This window comes from Platalea leucorodia (assembly GCF_965183815.1).
Source record: "Platalea leucorodia genome assembly, chromosome: 8".
NCBI lineage: Eukaryota > Metazoa > Chordata > Aves > Pelecaniformes > Threskiornithidae > Platalea > Platalea leucorodia.
In genome coordinates, this window is record NC_138830.1 from 35,263,599 (window position 1) to 35,285,108 (window position 21,510).

At 44.6% G+C, this 21,510-nt stretch overlaps 1 protein-coding gene across 1 annotated transcript in view; it reads right to left on the reverse strand.

The window, feature by feature from the left end:
• Nucleotides 1-13,595, reverse strand: part of PLEKHG4 (pleckstrin homology and RhoGEF domain containing G4) — a gene marked incomplete at its 5' end in the record, with an annotated part of 60,394 nt that extends 46,799 nt beyond the window's left edge. The window contains 5 exons of the mRNA XM_082319069.1: nt 690-806; nt 2,814-2,900; nt 7,996-8,089; nt 9,215-9,338; nt 13,382-13,595. Coding sequence (XP_082175195.1) covers nt 690-806; nt 2,814-2,900; nt 7,996-8,089; nt 9,215-9,338; nt 13,382-13,595 — 636 coding nt within the window. The remainder of the gene's footprint in view (nt 1-689; nt 807-2,813; nt 2,901-7,995; nt 8,090-9,214; nt 9,339-13,381) is intronic.
• Nucleotides 13,596-21,510: the final 7,915 nt, after the last annotated feature.

The following is a 21,510-nucleotide window of genomic DNA, read 5'->3' on the forward strand; positions in this document are numbered from 1 at the left end:
AATGCTCCTCTGGGCCGAAACTTCACTGTACTTTTAGTTTAGATGCTTTCTAAAAAGTTCAACTTTGATGACAATTTTGCTAAGTAAGTGAATTATATCTAAAAGAGGAAAAGATGTTCCTAGAAGGATCTGAACTGATTATCAGGAACTTCCAAGTTTTACTCCTGCCAGGATTGCAGTTTTTACTAAGGAGCTCTTAGCCTGGTCTGGGGAACTTGCTCCAAAACCAACAGGATCTAACTGCTTCTATTATGCTCGAGTTCTTGATTGTGAGTTCAAAGGCAATGCGATACTAACACCTTCTCCTGAGATTAGCACAAGAAGTGTCTGCCCTCAAGCCTCACAGTATAACCAAAGTGCCACTGTCTGTCACAACAAAACAGAATACTGTTTCTTCCTTCCCTTCAAAATATGGTCAAATCTGAATTAATGCAGTTCAAGCAGATGAGTTAAAAACTAAAATTTTAGTTCCTGCAGTCATGCCAATAGGTTGCAGTGTGCATCCATTTTATGAAGACAGTATTAGTATTCTTATGGTAACAGAGATTCGTTTGCATACATAGCTATTACAGGAAACACTGTCTTTTGACACTTGTAGATTTAGCTGTTGACAAGCTCCTCTTGCTTCAGCTCCGTTACCATACCATTTCTTCTCTCAGATACCAAAGAACACAAGACATCCTACTCACCATGCGGAAGCTTAACCAGTCCCGGTGGCAATAAGGGAAGGTCCCATCCAGTTCTAGAGGCAGCTGCGAGCTGTCTATGTGCTTATGGAGGGATTTCATGGAGGTGAGAAGTTCAAACTGCACAGGAATAGAAGAAATAAAAGCACATTTGCATTAGGGTGTGAGTATTGGAGGAGGTGGGGGAAGGTTAACAAAAGACAGCATCCTTTATTTCTTTATCTTGCATAGAAACAAGGCACACAGCATATATCTGCAAAATACCTACAGTATGAAGGAAAAAAAAAAACAAAACAATTCAATCTTAGAGCAGCTTGCTGTACAGCTTAGTGGGCGAACCTTGAGGGAATGCAGGTCACAACATGCTGTTTCACCAAGCGGAACATCTGTGATGGAATTCTGGCAGCAGCCAGCCTTCTCCAGAGCCAGTACCTCCTAGTATAAGTAGAGCAACTCCCTCATATGTTCCCACATATTGTTGTGCTATATGTGTTGTGCTGCGATTTGCATTTGTTTGGAGAGTCTGAGAGGTTAAATCCAGCCCCCAGCTTCCCCATCTCACTTCCTGGAAAAACAGTTTAACAGAGCAGCTTCTGACCTACCCTCAACTCTCCACTCATCACAGCAGCTATTTGCTCCAAGTGTTTCCTGGATCTTGACACAGATAACTTGCCTTCTGTGAGTCTGTAGGACCTCAGAGCATTTTTATACTCACCAGAGAAATAGACAAGTGCTCCTGCAGGTACATGGAAGCCAGCCCAGACACCAGGAACTCAGGTGCAGACATTTAACACCACACCACCCCACCCCCGACACACACACCGTGAAATCTTCCACCTCCTTACAAAATAGTGATGATTCTTCCAATTCCTCCCGCATGCCCGTGTCTTTATTAGGCTTTGCTCTGTTCCCTCCTACACGTTTTGGATTTGTTCAATGTGTTTAATGTCTTCTGTAGCTCTCCCTGCATGCACTCATCTGCAGCCCCCTTTCTCACTTCAAATTCCTCCACATGAGGGCAATGAGGAAATGGACTAATAGCATTTGTTATTCTTTAGCCTTTCAGGGCAGCACACCACACACACAGCAAAACTGATGCTATTCACAGTATCTTCAGCCACAGGAGCCAAAAGGGAGGTCCTGGCCTGCTCTGAAGTCTACGAGGTTTCAGCAGGCACAGAATTTCAGTCCACTCTTGTAGCTTGTAAGAGCCTTAGAGCAGAGATGACTAAGATGCAGTCTGATGCTCTGTTCACTCCACAGACAGAGAGTGGCTGAGAGCCTACATTTCTTATACAGCTATCATAGAATCATAGAATCGTTAAGATTGGAAAAGACCCTTAAGATCATCGAGTCCAACCGTTAACCTATCACTGCCAAGTCCATCTATACCATGTCCATCTATACCATGTCCTCGAGCACCACATCTATCCGTTCTTTAAATACCTCTAGGGATGGAGACTCAACCAGCTATTAAATACCAAAGCAGATTTACTTCTGCTGGGGGTGTTCAGTGATGTTGTGATGATTTTCCCTCCTCCATTAGCACCTCCTGTTAGTCTTCCCAGACATTTCAGCTGCAAAGGGAACCTCACACACATGCACATCTCCTCTTTCCCCTCTTGCGGAAGTCTTAGCTGCTGACAGCAGCAGATATGAGGAGAGGAAACATGAGATATGCAAAACCCAGGAAGGCAACAAGTACCTCCAAAGGATGGAGTTCAGGATTTAGCCTAATGTGATCTCTTCCTGACCAAGAACTTCCCCCCCTTGTTAACAGGAGAACATGAAAAGCATCTCTATTACTATTAATTGTGCAGGGCTCCTCCACACAGCTATCCATGTTCCCAACAAACCCCCTGTCTTGAGGGCCCCAGCAGACTGACATAATTATGGTACAAATGTCGCCGATGGACTTGACAATAAACACAGCATGACAGAGATATGTTCAGCTCACATAAACTTTACAACCCTATAAATACCACACCCATAAGAGACCACAACCATAAAATACAGAGAACAACTACAGAGATTTCATGCGAGAATAAACATACATCAGCAGACAGAGAATTCGCTGTTCGGACAGTTAAATAAAGGATATCAAGAGCTCCCCAGCAACCCCATTACCTGCCCTGCTGGTGGCTTCTCCATCCGAAAAGTCAGATCTCTTTCAACCAGAAGCAGTACTCCATGAATACAATGAGGATCCATGTCCTACAACAGAACAGAGTGCAAATCCATTACCTATCTGTCTGGGATGCTAAGGGGAATGTACCATACCAAGTCTGCACAAGAGACTGCAATTTATCCTTCAAAGGCATTTACGAAGCCTGGAAGGTATAAGGAAGGCCATTCTACAGAGCACCAAGGCTATGTCCTTAAGGTAGTTTGCTTCAGATCAACTAGTCCTGCAGTATTTAAGGAAGCAATGAAAGAGGTCAGGTCTTGGCTGTGCTAAAAAAAAAAACCTCTGCCTTCTACACAGGGAAATGTGTCAGGGGGAAAAAAAAAAAAAAAAAAAAACACACAAAACAAAAAATGAACCATATTCAATCTCCAAGGTTTTTTGTGATAAACTTTCCTGGTCACTTCTAACTGAAAGGAAGTATTTTTTCCCCACAGTGCCAAAAAACGGTGTCTTGTCTTTACTTACTGCCAACTCACAATCAAGGACTTGCATCCTGTTGCTACTGTTAAACCGACAGAAATTCCAAATACAAGAGACGTCTAGCAGCTGTAGTTCAAACTCTGTGATCCAGGAGCAGCACTCCAATTATAGAAGCATTCTACAGGGAAGTGAGAAACAGGCACAGAGAGCGACAGCAGGAAGAGGGAAATGTAGTAGAAAGATCCAGATCATGGAGACAGGGCCCACAAAATACACGATGCCTGGATCTGGATAGCAAGGAGAACAGCCATTTGAGCTGTCATTCCACATGGTTAAATAAGAGCCATCCCATCTAGATGCCTCCTAGATGGTCTTTGGCTCTGCAAGTATCTTGGAAACTGTCAAGCAACAAATCCTTTCCTGTATTGCTCGAGCTGCAAGGAACATGCCACAGAGCAGGCCATGACAGCAAGGGAACCCTGTTTAAATGAATGGCTCCAGCAGTGTTTAAGGTTAAATATCCAACATGAACGGCAGAGCCAGAATAGAGAGGCAAGTGCACCAGCAGAGACTGAGCCAACTGACACTGGGCCCACTACAGAAATTAATAAACAATGCCAACACAAGGAGACCCAATTCTGCAAGTGAGAGCAGCAGCAGAGACTCCAGAGAAGACGAAAAGACCTTTCTCTCATCTAGTTCTAAAACAAGATCCTTTTGAATTGGCAGGAAAAAAATCCCAACTGAAATGCGTCCCAAAACAGTGAGAGGTTTCTCAGTCTTCTCAAACCCTTTCTCCAAAGCAGATTATTCACACTTTCACTGTTACTTGAATACTGATCAAAAGGCCAAAAAGAATTTATTGCATAACTAGGCTGTATTAGGTAAACCCTAAAGCTCATCCGAAGAGAGGATGGGGAGGTATTACAGCTGCATCAGCAGCTCTGAATTTGTCTGCCAGAAAGTACTGGAGGATAAAGACCAGCCACACTTTCAAGACAGTTCATGGCACTAAATAAATTCATTCTTTCACAACACCTCTTCTGCTCCAACAGTCATGAGATGTGCAATCTGAGTGAGGGATAAAGGTAGTGATGGTGTAACACAAGGGTACAACAGCCAAAACACTCACTTGCTTTCTTGTTACTGCTGAAAAGAGAGACTGAAAAACCATTCACAAATAAAGCTGTCAGAAGAGAAGTTCAGGGTTTTCAAATCCAAGAAGTAGTCATATTTCCAAAGAAAAGTATTTTTCACTGTATTTTTTTCTTTAAACAGCTGAAGATAAGTCAGTCTCATCCAGCACTGATGGAGCAATCCAAATGAACTAAAACAGTTTACAGGAGCTCCTTGGGAGACAGGCAGAGCTGGAAGCAGCAGGGTGCTACCTGAGGAAGCTTTCCTGCAGCTTTCTGCACAATCTTTTACCACCTTTGCTAACAAAACTAGCTATCTGGAAGCAAAGAAAGAGTCCCACACATGTAAGTGAACTCCTCACCTCCCAAAACAGGCACAGTGTGGACAGCATAGAATAGAGTGGCATCAACAGGAGCTCAGAAAGCACCAGGGTAAACATCCATCCCAAGCATAATAATAAGTTGTTCTTTAAAAAGAGAATTAGGTACTTTCTTCCATCTTTCTCAGACTGAAGTTTCAAACAGTCTTCTGGCTTCCTGACACAAATGGAAGCCCGTGGCCAGACTTAACATCACTGGCATGGTTTGAAGCACAGGCTGCCAGGAATGTCTGTGCAGACGGGACAGTCCCCAAATACCATGTTGAACCTCAAAGTGACCACTTCTACAGAGTAGTAGGAGGTCCCTAGTCTTCAACGTCAGACCAAGGTCCTCTGTACTTCTGCAGTAACAGGGTATGTAAATATACGCCTTGAACAGAAAGGTTTGCACAGAAGTTTTCTGCTTTGAACTGTTACTGTATCTGTCTTCATAAACTGACTCTTCCCTTCCCAATCCAACACACAGTTGCAGCAGATTACAGGATTAAGCATTCACACTGATATGCGAAATTCAAAAGAATCTTACTCTATAAAGACTAAGGCAGAGGGAAATCCCACAGATGTCTGTTCACTGAAGGCCAGCGCACACATTCCCCTGTCCATGCCATGCCTGCTCGCTGACCAAGGGATCAGCCCAGCACTACTGAGCGGCAAAGTTCCTCTGAACAGGCCTCCCAGCACAGAACTTACTGGTGACAACCTGTGACCAAATATCACAGCAGCATTTACCTCTGCAAAAATCCTTGCTCCAAAGCATCATTATGCAGCTTCCCACAGGAACAAGCATTATCTATTCTTGCAGCACGTACACACTGCACATTTCCCTTCACCTCCATGCAGAGCTGCCAGAGTTCCTCCTTGCTCCTTCCTGAGTTAGCTCTGCTGCAGTGCTTTATTCTGCCCCTGCTCCCAGCGCGGTCTGGAACAGAAGGATTTCCCAGCCACCCATATTCTAAAAAGGAAAGGGGAACGAAGTCTTGCAGAACACATCTCCCCCCACCCTGAAGGCAGAGAGGATGAGAAGCTTTCACCAGTTTACTAGGTGACTCTAGATAGAGCAACTGACAGTCTCCCAGCGCCGTAGGGAAAGCTACCTGCAAGCACCAAAAGTTGTCTATTAGCACTTAAAAAGTCCATTCACGCATTTATTCCAGAAAGATGGAAGAGTGGAGTAAGTATTTCCTCAGACTGACAAATCTTGACACAGAAACCTGTGGGATCAAAGTCTTCCCTCCCCAGTGAGGTTCTCTAGGGTTAACAGATCCGAGCACTGCAGCAGGCAGGGACTCTGCATTAGGTCATCTGACCCATGCTCACCCACTGTGAAGCAGTGCTCCTCACTGCTCAAGAGGAAAACGTCCCTTCAACATTGAACAAGCAACACTCGATCTCAATGTTTAACAGATTCCACCCACACTATCATAGTAGGCTTCACAAAAGCCATGTAAATAAAATCCTGTTGGAGAGCAGAACAGCAGAGAAATGAGCTTCAGAGACAGTCTGCCAGAGATAAGAGACACTGGGAGATGTGTCAGGGATTTCAGAAAGGACCCCAAGGAGATGATCTCTTTTGTGACCTTACAGGCACAACATATAGTCTGTGCTTCTGTATCCACCAGCCAGCAAACCGTGCTGCGCTCTAGAAAGCCTAGCTTGCCTCACTGTAGTTACAGTCAGTTTTCTGTACTTCTCTATCCCTGTTTCAGAGCAGATGAGAGTGCTGCTGTGGGATCACAAAGGTAAATGCCAAGCATCTCCAAAAGGCCCAGAGGAGCCAGGGGATTATTCCTGTGCCATACCCAGATGACGAGCTAGCTGAACAGGTCTTGTTTACGGAGTCTGCAGAACAGCCAGGGTAAGGACCAAAAAAACCACAAGCAGAGTAATCAGCCTCTGTCAGTGACTGTTACCTGGAGCACACACTCAGCTCCAGCAATCTGTCTTGCAGCACATTAATCCCTGTTAACTAACTGTTGCACCACCCTGATAACGAGTTGCTCAGAGCCAAACAGCCATCACAGCAGGATATTACAGAAGCACTGCAAAAAGCTTTCCTACCCCTCCTCTTTTCAGAGGGTAGGAAACTTAAAAGTTTGAATGGCTTTATTCCTACCACGCTTGTATGAGACTGGGGACCCAAAAAGCACATTGTGTCTCGTGTTGCCAATTTTCAAATCATCCCACTAAGACAGGACCATGCAACCATGGGCAACGAAACGCTCAAAAGTTTTAGCAAGCCCACTGCCATGTGGGCACAGCATAAAAGAGAAGATAACTTGCTTGTCACCTCTGCAGAACTGAGCAGGGCACCAGATTACTCCTTCACCACAGAGAATGAGCACGCTGATAGAGCTCACAGCTCCACCCAGCCCAGGAAGCAGGAGGACAGACCTCTGAATCAGCCCCAACTCTCAGATGTGGCACTGAAGCACATAAACCACAGAGAAACCAGGTTCATTAAAACATAGCCCTGTTCCAGTTTGCAGAGGTTGAGTCCTAAGAGACCTAAGCTCTGATTTAAAAGGAACACCTGCTTAAACAAGGTTAGTCATAACTACAACCCAGTATCTCCTTTGCCTTTCTAACAGCAGCAGATAGCTTCTATCTGGGGGGGGGGGGGCAACGCAACCCACTTGCTTTCCAAGTGACTGATATGAAAGCCTTTGAACTGAAGCAATATAGAGTTACAGCATGTCCAATTCCAATCATTCACCGACAGCCACATCAACAGCTGCATGCACTCTTCCACCTGGCATGACAAGCAGTGTCCTTCCCTTCCCTCCACAGCAGGCAGAGGCCTCTCTTCCTCCCTTCTTCGTGGTGGGCAAAAATCCCTGCATATTTCATACAGCCTCTCTGTGCAGGGGACAGCATCTCCAAGCATGATAATTCATGATAGATTTTCAACTTGGGTACAGGCTGTTTTCAGCACAGAGACAGAAACAAATTTGGAGGCGTGGGGAGGGGTGTTCTCCCCCAAGTCAGATTTGCTTAGGTTTTTTGCTTTGTCTGCAGTCTGGCAAGTCCAGGTCATTCTCCTAAAACAGGGCTGGGTGCATAACTCCACCTCCCAAAGCCAACTGAAAGCCAGGTGGCAGATGGAGACATAAGCAGCAGATGGAGATGTAACATCCAACCAAGATGGTAAGCCAACTAGTGTTCCTTTGCCCAAGCTCAAGGCTCACCTGCAATATGCTGAACGCCTTGAAGAGAGCAGGAACCGGTGAACAGCGACGAGCATCCACAAGAACAGTTAGACCCAAAGCCTGACATTCTGGTCTGCAAGGACAGAGAAAAAGAGGTCATATTTGTCATCAATGAAAATCAACAAGACTATGGAAACAGAACCCACAGTCATGACAGGGTGAAAAAAACCCAGTACATTATGGCTTTGTAAGGACAGGGAACTAACTGGCCACCCTCTCCTAATCAAAATATATACATGCTTAATTTTTGTCTTTGCTATTTCCACCTGAACCTCTCATTTCTCCAATTCCTATGATACCTCTCACTGATGGCAAAGGTGCTGATACTCACTCTAGGTAATCCACATAGGAAAACCAGTCTTTCCTAATGGCATTCAGGGACAAGCTTGCCCTTAACCATGCTGCTTCACAAGAACAGCCATTCTGGATCAGACCCAAAGCCTATCTTGCCCAGAACCAGATTTCAAGGGAGAAGCATAAGATACAAAGCATGAATAGCAGAAGCTTTCTCATGGGTTAAGCCTGCTCCCCTTATCAATGGTTTAAAGGCTTAAAAGAAAAGAAAAAAAAAAAAAAAAAAAATCACTAACAGAAAGTTAGCTTTACCTCTTATTCGTTTAATCATCTAAAAGTGAAACAAAGTTTCAGTAGAGCCTGAGATGAGCTCGAGGGGAGAGTCTGTCTTAGCGAAAGGAAGAGTAGCTGCAGCAAACTCCAGTCTGCAGTCTCCAAAAAAAATTGTCAGCCACACATGACGGCAGATGTTTTTCAACCCTTGCAGATCCTCCCTCCCTCTCAGCTTGGAGGCCTTGCCCTAAAAATATCATGTCATAACACTGTATCAGGGAGCTGCTGCATGACTGCCCCATCATAGGTCCCAAATCCCATTTTCTGAGCTAATGAAGGATAGCAAGAACAGCTTGGATTCATGGCAATGCATGAAAACATTCAGTACATACCTAATTCTATCACACCATGTGCACAAGGCACGTACAGAATAGCCAGAGTGCTTACTGAGCACCAGCCAGTTCACCCTAGCAGGATATCGCCATCTGTACAGTATTGGGACTGTCTGGACCAGGTTCCTAGGCCAATAAAGTCAACCCATTCCACTCATTGCCTCAGCTTCCACCCCCCTGAAAGGCAAAGCGGACATGGCAGCAGCTGTCCGTCCTGTCAGCCCAAGAGTGCCACAAACCTTGGGATGCTATGCAAGTACAGAAGAAGGCGTACAAGCTCAGTGGTGTTGCAGTGGGGGTTTAACCAGGCTGTGTTCCTTGTTGTTATTATGGCCACTGCACGTCCTGATTTATCTCTGGTACCTGTAAAAAGAGGGGAGGTGGGGAAAAAAAAGTCACACAAGGAAGTCAACAGAGCCTGGTTCCAGTTGTGTATGCCTCATATTCCCCTACTACCACCCCATCACCTTCCTGGAAATGCTCCACAGAACTCGATATAGTGTATGTTGCAGATTGCGGTAGGCTATAAACACACTTCCAAAGTACCCAAAGCTGCCCAAGGGTGAAGTAGCTGAGCTCTGCTTATCTTTCTCTCATGGTAGTTTTAAATCTGGACTGTTCTCTTCTACCCAAACACACATTCTTCATAAAATATTGCTGAAGTTGGCTAATGATAAGCCAACCTGTGAGAAAAGCAAGAATCTCATAAACTCAAGATAAATAATCTCACCTCTACTTATTACAATATTCACGTTGCTGTCAGACGAGACAATGCAGACAGGTTTGCAGAACAAAATGTGCTACCCAATGAGAGTGGGCATACGCATTGAGCTTAGCACTTAGCCAGACATCTCCTCCTGGGAGCAAAGCCCTGGAGCAGGAGCCTGGAGCTCCTCCTCAGAAGTTGCAGAGCGGACAGCCCAGGAGCACACTGTTGCCTGCCTGCAGCTCTGACAAGGGCAGAATCAGTGCCAGGCTTTCAACTAGTTTCAGGGCTGGCTCAGTGCCTAGGGAATAGATAAGGCACAGTACAGGCAACACAGCTGAGTTGTGATATGTTGAGGAAGGAGAAACCCCTCTGCTTCAGCTAGCTATGACAACAGTTCTCTGCCCTCCGCTTTCCAAAAGTCCAAAGACACAGCTTATCACAGGAACTGAGCCTGCTCTATGAGCTCCCAAAATTTAATGATAGTGTGGCTTTGGGCCTTAGCCACGACATGCACACAGAACTATGAAGAGAAGGACATAACAGTGCCATTTCTGGAATTACATCCAGCCTCTTCTCCAGATGCAAAGGAGAGGTAAAGAGCAGGCAGACACACCACTTCGGAGACCCCGAGCTGCCATTCAAAAGTAGGCAGTGCCTGTGGAGCAAGAGCCTGCTCAAGCAACCAGCGCTCTGCACTCACGCACGTCACCAGGAAGGTGAGCGATTTGGAGAACAGTAGGGACTACACCTCTATTGTGTGAAAAGTAATTCACAAGAACAGAAGCCATTTCCTGTCATACAAATTGTAGGGGGGGGGGGGGGGGGGGGGGGGGCGGAATCCCAGGCATAAGACAAAACCAGAAGCTTAGAGAAAGCTATGTCTGTCTCTTCTGAACTTTATTGCTACCAGAGGAGATACTGTCCTGGACCACCTCTCTCCCCATCCCAGGGACAAGCATGTGAGTTGACAGGTAAAACAGATACAGATGGACAGCCCCAAGCACAGAAAACTGCCCTGGTGTGATCTCAATCTGTCATTAGGACATGACTTGAGTGAAGGCCACAGACACAGATGGGCATCATTTAGAAGCAGGGCTTTCTCCCTCCCAGGGACCAGAACTGGGACACAGGCTTTCTCCTGCTAACAGCAGGGACAAAATCTTTCATTGTCTGTGTCGTTCAGGAGGAGTTTTATTATTCCTGAAATACAGTATTCTGGACACTGTATAATCAAAGAGCCAGAGAGAAATTAGGAAAAGCTTATTAATATACCTTGTTTCATAAGCTAAGGGGATCATCAGGAAATAAAAAAAGAAAGCGAAGCACTCAATTACTGGAAAAACAGCTCAATAACCAGGCTCAGTAAAAAAAAACAAAAACACATTTTTACTCTGAAACAACATCTTTTGTCCATCAGGGAGACTGGCATCACCAGAACTTGATTACAGCTTGAATTTCCATACAGGAGCCTGTGAATTGCCTGACCAGGTCAAAAAAGCAACTGCAGCCACCAGTCGCTAACAGTGGCATAACCAGATGATTCAAGAGTACAATACATAATTGAAACTCTCCTGAAAGGAAAATTTCTTCCTAACTCCATCAGCTACTAGTTTATTAATTAGCTCTTATTGACTATTCATCATAAAAGTTATCCTTTCTAATGTAATCATTATATCACTACCAATGTCTAACATAAAGCATTTAACTGGGCAGTGAGTGCATTTCCTCAGGTGTGAGGATTGCCCACTGAAATCCAAAAGGAGACACATAAGAAAAGAGATGTCAGTCAAATCTGATACTGCTTCTACAGAAAACGTGATTCCTCCCTTGGAAGTGGTATCAAACCCAAACCTTGTTTCTTTAATGCATTTCACGGGCATATCCCTTCATCCCATATTCAAATGCATTTGCCTCGTTTAACACTTGTACATTATGATAGGAATCTGTGACAAAGGAAACAACTAGAGCATTAGATCACACAGTCAGGCTTCTACAATAGCATGGACTATGAGGTTCTCTTAAAGACCCCTCTCTCGAACCCTGTAATTTTTTGGCTGTAGTACATACCCTAAAATATCCAACCTGATCAGCAGATCAGAAGATTAGAAATCCTCCCTTGGAATTTGTTCTTAACAGTTTACCTACCAATGCAAAGTATGTTTGAATGTACCAGAACTCTGCCCTGCACTTGGTTTCTCATTTCACCTTCTTCCACAAGACTGGAAGGGTCTTATTTCCCTTTCCTCCCTCCCTGCACAAAGGTGTTTTCACCTCATTCTCAATCATCTTATGAGATAAACAACCTTCCATTCTCTTGCCATAAGACATCCAATTCAGTCACAAGAAAGGCCTGTCGCCCTTTTCTGCACTACCTCCAATATTCACCATTTCCTTTAGAACAAAGGCATCAGAACATCCCAAACTATTTGAGAGGCATCACTAACAAGTACACAGAGATAAAAATCACTTTCTTAACCTGGCTAGTCCTCCCCTCTTCTTTACACATCTGAGGTCAAAACTGGTCTTGCAGCCCCAACACTGAGTGGGAAATCACTGTGCTGCCTTTCTGCTCTCCCTCCCAATTTCTCCACACTGCACAGGTCTGCCTGACCTCTTCTCTGCTCTGTGGACAATTTTCAACTCATACGTGGCTCCTGAGCTGATCGAATGTAGCTATCTTCCTGCCCTGCACTGGACAACCCTCTCACTGGCTGTGGAAGGAAGCAAGCCCACAGGGGGTGCTTACACAGACGCTGCCAAATGGCTGTTTTGCCCTGGCAAGGTAGATCTCACTTCCTCTGCTTTACTTCATATTGAGTTAAACACAAAGACCTCTTGTGTGCGCCCTGTACACCAAGCGATCCTGGCTGCTCTGTCCAACAGCCTAAGCTTTGTTTACCACTCTGCCAATATTTGTCCCATGCAGAAGTTTTATCTGCAGCAATTTGATACTTGCTGCCATATCAGATGCAAATACTGAATAACGTTTGACCTACAACTGATCTCGGCAGAACAATTCTGGGAAGTCCTCCCTTGATAGCTAGTTTTGTCATCTGCTATTTAGCTACGCTATCGTTCATCCCACACATTGCTCATCCACACTTCATTGGGATATTCCTTTCAACACTATGTGTCATGAAACACTGTGTCATGAAATCAAATGTTTTCTAAAAATCTATTATATTTAGGCAGCTACATTTAATCAACCAAACTTCTAATTACCAAGAATAAAACTTAAAACTGGTTTTACAGGAGCACTGTCAAATAGCTGGTTTTACAAGAGCACTGTCAAATAGCATCTCCTACACTCCTATCCTTTAATTATCTACCAAGTGAATCAAGTTCCTATTGTTTCGACCAGGTCTGATGTCAGGCCCACCAGCCCATCATTAGCTGCATCCTCACTCTTTTTGAACTACTGGTATGAGCCCACAGATCTGGCATTTCTGACTCATACGCGCTTGGTTAACATTTTGAGACTCCGGGGAGCAGGTTAACATTACTTTTATGAGAGGGAAGTTCTACTTCCTCTCCTTCCCATTCAGAAACTTTAGAGGATTCAAGAAGTGTTGCTTCTGGAGAGGTTTGGGGTGAAAGAAATAGACTTGGCACCAGTCTGCAGCACTGCAAACAAGCTCATCTCCCTTGCCCTGCTACAAACCATGCTTCCCAGACACATTCTGGCTCAACTACTCACCAGGCAGGCAGGCAACACCACTCCTGAGCACTTCTGGGTTCACATCCTTGACTATGGTAGGTGCAGACCGACCACCCCAGGCAGTCCCAGAAGCTGGGGACGTCGGGGGAGCAATAGGTGTTGCGGTTTCCTCCAGGGTACTGACTTTACTCACTGGTTTCAACACATCTGTGCCAGTTGCTCCTTTTCTTGTCTCTGCCCCTTCTGACACCATCCCTGTAAGACAAGGAGCAGTCAGAAGCTAGAGCAGAGCTCCACCCAAAAGGTCCCAGGTAAGTCCCAGACCAGGGAGGGATGTGCCCCCAGCCCCAGCACCCTGCAGCTCTTCCAGTCCTTGTGCCAGTAGCATGCATGTTCCAAAACTGGTTATAACATTAATAGTGCTGTAATTCTAAAAAAAATAAACCAATTCATTGTGAAGTTTGCAAATTACAAAAACTCAATTCGGATCAGGATTACTGTAGTCAAAGTCGTTTTCAAAGGTAACATATCAAGCAGTACATGTCTGCTCACAGCCCGAAAGCCTGGCGCGGTGCAAGTCCCTGGCTAAGCTCCAGCAGCTTGAGCATGCTGAAGTGATAAACCAGCTTCTGACAGGGAGAGCTGCTCCATCAGAGCAGAATTACTCCCCCAACACCACTTTCAGATTAGTTCCTGAAAATATGAAGTCAACTCAAGGCTGACAAATCAGCTGGAAATTAGCCAAACAGACCTTGTTCTGCTCGTCCAGACTTTTTTAATTAACAGTTAATGTGAAAGTCAGAAACCTATTTTAAAACCCTGAAGAACAGGATGATCACACCAATCAGCTGTGTTTGAGAACTGAAGAAAATGCTTCCTTTGCCTGACACCTCAGCTCTGAAGTACAAGTTATCAGAATCAGTTAATTCTAAAATTAAAACATCTTTGCTACTACATGGAAACTAATGCTAGTTTTATCAAGTTTCAATTTTCATGTAAAAGTAGCTGGAGAGAAGAAAAAAAGAAATATACCTACTGTGTAAGAGGTATTATTTCCCATTTCCCAACATTATAAGAATTAGAAGCCAACAATATGTCTTCAACAATACATCTTTGGCATCCTAAGTACACAACTAGGCTACCCCACTGTTTGGCAGAAAGATACTAAAGAAAAGGCTATACTTCGCTGCAAATCCTGATACTTCAGTATCTACCAACAAAAAAGAAAAATCAACCTCTCTTTAGGAAAATAAGACAGTGGAGTATTTATTCACTTGCTATGAAGTCAGACGTTTTAATTGCTATTTAAAATTTATTTCAGCCATCCTACCTTCCTGCTGCATCAACAATGCTGACACTTGACTCAGTTTATTTACTAACAGATTCCAATACTTCATTAAAGAGCAGGACCAGGAACAAAGCAGTCCTTGAAGTGGCTTTCAATTCAAGTTTTAGCAGTGAAGGAGATTTACAGGTTGAGGCTCAGCCCAAACTGCTTTCAAAGCTGCTAAAGTGGGTGAGAGAAGTGCCCTAAGCGGCATGGCTCACTGCACAAAATTATCAGACAGCGAGGGGAAACTAGGAGGGGCTCCAGAGCTCTACACCATCAAGGCCATGATGGAGTAGCTGCTCATTACTCTTTGGTAACACCCCTCTTGAGTGATCATCCCTGGGACCCAGCTTGGCATTTGCTGCATTTGACCACGTAAGCTGCTGTGATGGCTTCAGGGCTCTGCACAGTTCTGGGATGCATCAGAGCTCAGTTCTGTTCTGAGTACTACCTCAGTCTCCGCTTTCCAGTGATGCAAGAGGACATTCACTTTGGCCAATTCTGCTAGATCTTCCTGAAGCAGCATTTTAGAAGGGCACTGATCTCCTGTAGATAGGGTATCTTGAAGATCAGAGAGTCACATAACGTGAAAGCTTTGGGGCATATCTTAAGGGCTGATAGACTTTCTAGGAGAACACAGAATCATCTTCTCAAGGAGCTGTAAGGCCTGGCAACAAGCAGAACCACACAGTTTGTAGGAAATGAATCTGCATTAAATGAAGAAAGCCTGCAAAGAGGACCAAAAGGTGACATTTAAAAAAGGCAAGAAAGGGAACATAGCTATATTGAAGGCACCATACCAGGGCAAGAGAAAGACATAAATGTACACGGCAGCCCTGCCTTGGATATCTCTTAGAAATGAGGTGGCAGCTCCTGAAAGCTAGAAGACAGAAGCACTTTGCGCAGCCCACCAGACATGGTCCTGGTACTGGTTTCTTTTCAGCCCTGAGGAAACCTCACTAGAGTTGTGCAGCCTCCAGCCTACATACATCTTGCCCAAACAAACCTCTTCCCTAAGCTTCTCAGGCTCAGTTCAGATCTGCAGACCCCACCTCTCTCCAAACAGGCCCAAGCACACTGTTTGTTATTTGCAATCTGGGGTGGAGGCACTTACTAAAACGGAAATTGTAGAATGCGGAGGATTACATCAAAAAGCAAATGGAGAACTGGGACATCTGAATTTGCCATGTTTGCAGGTTCCACCTTTCCCCAAGGTTAAGGAAGTGGTAGAGAACGATTTGCTTGTGTGCATTTCAAAGAGACATTAGCATTTTTCCTGCAAACTGCCCCGGCACCAGTATCATCTATGCTAACACCATGTAGTAATAGGGAGCGGGAATGGAATGCCCTAACAGGTACTGCTGAATATGCCCCAGTGTGGCTTTTTAGTCAATTTCTTGAATATCAAGATATTTTGCATCCCCAAAATATAGGAATTCTTTCCAGAGCTGCAAAGTTTCAAAATTAACTTTAAGTGAAAGTTAGTCATTAGGGAAAAACAGCAGTCACTTTCTGTGAATGGAACCAGTGTAAATCTTAAGCCACCAACTCAAAACAGCTCACATTTGACTCAAAATCTTTTAAGTTAGATCATATTTGTGCAGAAAATAAGCTCAGTTTGTGACTGGGAGTGGGAGGAAGGGGAGAGAGTTAAGGGACAAGGAAAACCCCGCAGACACAGCAAACTCAGATGCCCCAGTTCTGAATGTGTATTTTGATATAACCTACAACGTCTGCCGTAACAAGACAGCTCCTCCACCTCACATAGAGCAAATCGTGTGTCTGCCCACTAATATCGAGGTGTGAACTGTAGATCTGAATTGGCCCAGTAAAGCTTAAGTTTTGTTGTTATTTATAGTTTAGGCAAGATACCCACAGTTTCCAATCATAGTAGCAAAATGACCCCAACAAGAGACAGTTACGGAGAATTTAACTTGCCTACAGACTGACTGGCTGGAAGGGAAAAGTCCATTTGTAGGACTGAGATTAGGACATTTGCTTCACTTTGTAATTTTATCTCTGAGTTATCTTATTATTATATCTCTGAGGATTTAATGGGGCTAGATAAGGGGATGGCTTGTTTGGATCTCAAAGCAATCACATGTAATTGAATGGATTAAGCTTATCACAGTTCCAGCTATAGTGTTTAAGAAATACTCCTGGCATTAACGGATATTTAAGCTTTCCTCTGCCTTAAAGAGTTTAGTCAGTTTGGGGCGGGGGTTCTGGTGATTTAGGTCGTTTCTTTTGCTTTACAAACTCTGAGATAACAGTTGGGGTGGTGTTTTTGATGTTTTTGTTTGGTTGTTGTTTTGTTTTGTTGTTTGTTTTTTTTTTTTAACTGCAATGCCAAAGTTTAACATTATGAGAATTGGGCCATGAATATGTCACTTATTTCAGCCAAATCCCCAGAAACATTTAAATTGTCTTTCATTAAAACCCAGAGGGGTCTGTCATTGCTGAAATCTGCAGCAGTGGCCAAGACTTGTCCTGTGGAGCAGCGAGAACATCATACTTCTCATACACGAGCTAGACCTGGCTAATTTTAGACAGAAGAGATGGGAACACGGAACAAGCAGCCACTAGAGTCATGAGGAAAGCGTACACCCAGCACTCAACACAGCCTAGGTTTTCTGAGGTCTGGTCCTGTGCAAACATGAAGTCAAGCCAGGTTTAGCTTTGTCAGGGGAACGGATACCCACCACATGGTTATTTACCAGCATACATCCCCCAAGAGCTACAGAAAGGCAGAAGGTGACCTCTTTATTTTTTTCCTGCTCACGGTGCTAGATGCTCAAAGACATGCACACTGCAGAAACAGAAACTTCTGAGCTGAGCCCTCCATTTCACAGAAGAGAAATGCTTGTCACTCCAAAAGTATCAGAAATGCCTGGTAACTGGGGGCTTGCCTAATTATATAATTAAAATATTTTGGTGCGGGTATTAAGGAAATTTCATTTTAATCAATGGACACTTTAGCTCCATTAGGAGGTCACACTAAGGCATCAGGTAAAATGTGACTCTTGGACACTTGAGAAAGTAGCTGTGTTTGCAGCCAAATGGAGTAGTGCTGCAGCAGTGACGCAGGTGCTTAGCCATACAATTTAGGACCAGTGCAAGCATTACACTGACAGCCCATCCCAAGACAACCAGCTCTCAGTCTGTTCCTCCACAGGGTCAGACATGCTCTCGCAATGTGGGTCTGTACTTTCAACCCTATCAAGAGTCCTCACTCTAATATTTCAAGCCAGGTAATTTTCCTAGCCAGGGGTCTCAGGGAATGAGAGCTGTTGAACTGGAATGGCATGTTTCAGCCACCCCCACCACACGCATGCTTCTTGATGTGATCTGCATATCTAGCTACAGCTTTTCAGGCTCGGAAGAACTAGGCAAAGCCAATACCATGTCCGTGTGGTTACACACTGGCTGCCTACAGTCTGCTGCAAAAGGCAGAGAGACTTGGATTGCCTGTTCAGTTCCTTCTGAGGAAGCACAGCTCCAGCACAGGAACCCAGACATCAAGAAGTCTGGGCAATACTTGCTTGAACATATCGTTCGAGTTGAAGTTAGATGCTTAATTTCTTTGTGCTCTCCCACTCAAATTAAACAGCTTCTACTTGAAACAAGCAAGCCAAAGAAAGCATGCCGGAGGGGAAGGGAGGGAAGAGCGGGGGAATCCCTCAACTCTGCAGTTTGCTTCTTAAATCAGTTACCAGCACGCACATTTACTGATCTTCAGGTCATGTTATATAGCCAGTAGTTTACTGTGGCATCCACTGCTGCTTCCTCTTGCCACAACTATCTTCCTAAAGTCAATTTTCAACTATGAAAGACTTGTACAGTTAGACATTCTCTCCTCACGCATTCCTGTTGCATGCATCCATAATGTGCACATGATGAATGTAACGGGTGGAGGTCACCAGCAATCAGATTAACTGAAATTAAAAGTCTCTTACACTGGAACTTTGTTCTGTACAGCTGTAAATCTGCAAAGAACTATTAAACAAAACACCTACAATAAACCCACCTGTGAAAAGAAAGCTAATTTCAAGCCACAAAAATGGCAACTTAATCACTTTCCTGTAGTTTGTGCTATTACCCCAAAGCCTCCCAGCAGACGTACTTGTCAGCGGTACCTCTCGAGGGCTTTGCTTTCAATCTATGTAATCAAACAGATAAACACACAAACATCCAATTGCTGTACCTTTAGGAGATGATGCCCCAGAAGCTGCCTCTTGGTGGGACTGCAGAGTGGTGGGCTCTGTATGCCCCTCAGCAGGTCCCGAGGACAGTGGTCCAACCTCCAGTTCCTCTTCAATGGATTCCAGTGTTTTTAAGGCTATAGTCTTTGACTTTTCCCCGTAAGAAAAACTTCCCTCATTCTCTTCCCCTCCCTGCAAGTCCTGTACTGCAACACACTCTGGGTTCGGCACAGAGTTATCTTCACTTCTACAGCCCTGGTTTTCTGCCTGTCTTTGTGGTTCCTCACACCTCTCTCCAGACCTCTGGGTTCTGAATTGACTTGAGCCTTCTGCTTGTGCATCAGGGCCCATCAAAGAATCACTGTTATTTAATTGTTCTGCCATCTGATCACCCTCCACTGACAGAGCAGTTTGGAGTAGTATGGCTTCTTCAGCTTTCTTATGTTGACATGCAGAGACCTCTTGCTCTTCACCATCTGACAAGAGTCCGTCTGTAGGAGCTTTGATAGAACAGTGACTATGACTAGTCTGAGTCTCATTTACAGTCCCTATTTGTTCAATCTCTTTGATTTTCTCAGAGCTGTCCCTTCTTCCCAGCTCAAATTCATCTACTGCTCCTTGGTTCTGTTCCAGAGGATTTAATGGAGAACTAGGATTCGCCTCCTGATCACTGCAGCAAGCACTGACTGCTCCTACATTTGCCACATTCCCTGAAGGAGAGCCTCTCTCCACACCTACATCTGAACTCTCAGACGTAATAAGCAATGTAGTGGCCTGGACGGGCACAACACTTTCACTGACACTCTGGCAAGAAACATCAGAACCTTCCTTCAGTGTACAATGTGGTCCCGAAGGTCCCAAGACAGACACAGGAGAGGGATCCATCTGCGTCACCTCATTTCGACCCTCAGTCAGTGGTTCTCCACGTCCTCTCAGTACCACCTCCTCTTTCGCAGGAACAGTAGCAGCATCTAGAATTGTTTCTGGGCTCTGCTCTGATGTTTCAACACCAGGATCTCTGCTAGGACCATCACTTTCTCCTTCCACATTTCCAGCAGCACCAGGCATTTGTCCTTTGCAGTTGACACTGTCACCAGCACACACGTCACTGTAGCTGCACAGTGCATATCGCCAGTCGATTGAGTGTTCGCTGCAGGTCTCCTGCTCTGCAGATGAATCTTCTGGACTGCAGGCAGGCGACTCCACCACAGGAAAGCTATTCCCCATGTTTCCAGGACCACCTGATATCAGCTGAGTTTCTAGAGACAGTTCTCCATGTGACATCGTTTTGTTGCTTTCCAACGGAATTACATTTCTGAGAACTTCTGTAGAAGTTGTCCTCAGAGTGTCCATTTGACAGTGCTCCTTCTGCATAAGTGCTGACTGAATCAAGTTCTTGGAGTAGGTACTGTCTTGAATGACAATAAACCTGTGCTTGCCTTTAGACGCATTCACTCGTGTTCTAGGCTGAGTTAGATAACTTAAAGCTAGCGACTGGGTTAAAGAGCCTGTTTGTGGCCCAAATCTGGGCAGTGAAACTTCTGTCAGCTCAACGTACTCCCCTTCAAGGTCACTTTTCAAGTTCTCTTGAGGCACAGGACTTGTACACACACCATTGACAAGAACTTCACTCAACTGCGGAGCTGTGCTACTAATGACCAGGTTGTCTCGATTGGGACTTTGTTCCTGTAGATACTGAGATGCTAGGTCTGGTGAACTGCACTCAGCATGGTCCATGGGGAGGCACAAAACTGATGGTTCCTCTGTTATTTCTGGAGAGATGATATCGTTTTCAATTATTTTTGGTTTATTTATAAATTCAGGATTAACCACTTTATCCCAGGGGACACGAAATATTTTATCGTCAGTGGTTAGTAAACAATTTTCCAGTGCTATACCCATCCGCTCTCCATTGATAGTACTCAACCATTCCAGAGTAAAAATAGAGGTATAGGAAACTTCTGGAATCACGACTTCCTCTACATTATGCTTATCTTTTGCCAAACATTTCAGTACAATTCGTGGAGACTTCTTGAGATAGGGGACCACTTGCAGGTAGAAGTCACCAGGCTTCAAGATTCGCCAGTCAATGGAAGCCAGCTGGACTACAATCTTCTCATGAATACACAGGGGCCAGCCCTCATGGCGAAACAGCAAGCCACAGTACTGAACCTATGAAGAAAAGAGAAAGTGTTTTCAGCATCAGGAACAGATCTCAGCTCAAGCTTTTGGACAGGAGAGATCCATGCTTCTCTTTCACAGCTGTACCAATAGAACAGTTGAATTTAGGGTCTTTGGTTATTAGTGTAGGGAAGTTTTCCATTCCAAAGTCTTCTCTTTAAAAAGCAGAAACAAGAAAAGCTACCAATACAAATCACCAGCATCTCAGGATCTGAATATGAGCCAACCAGCTGCCAGAATTGTCAGCCCTGTTTTAAAGCTGGGTCAGCACAGGCAGAGATCTAAGCCCCAGAACCCCAGGGCAGAGAAATCTGGAGTTCTCACCTCCCAGTGCCCAAGCTGGGAGACCCTGTCTCTACCTCATTTCTGACTCATTAGGACCAACTGGACTGACTAAGAAAGTGAAAATTCAGACCAAACAGCATCCCTAACCAAGTGCCATTAGAGAAACGCAG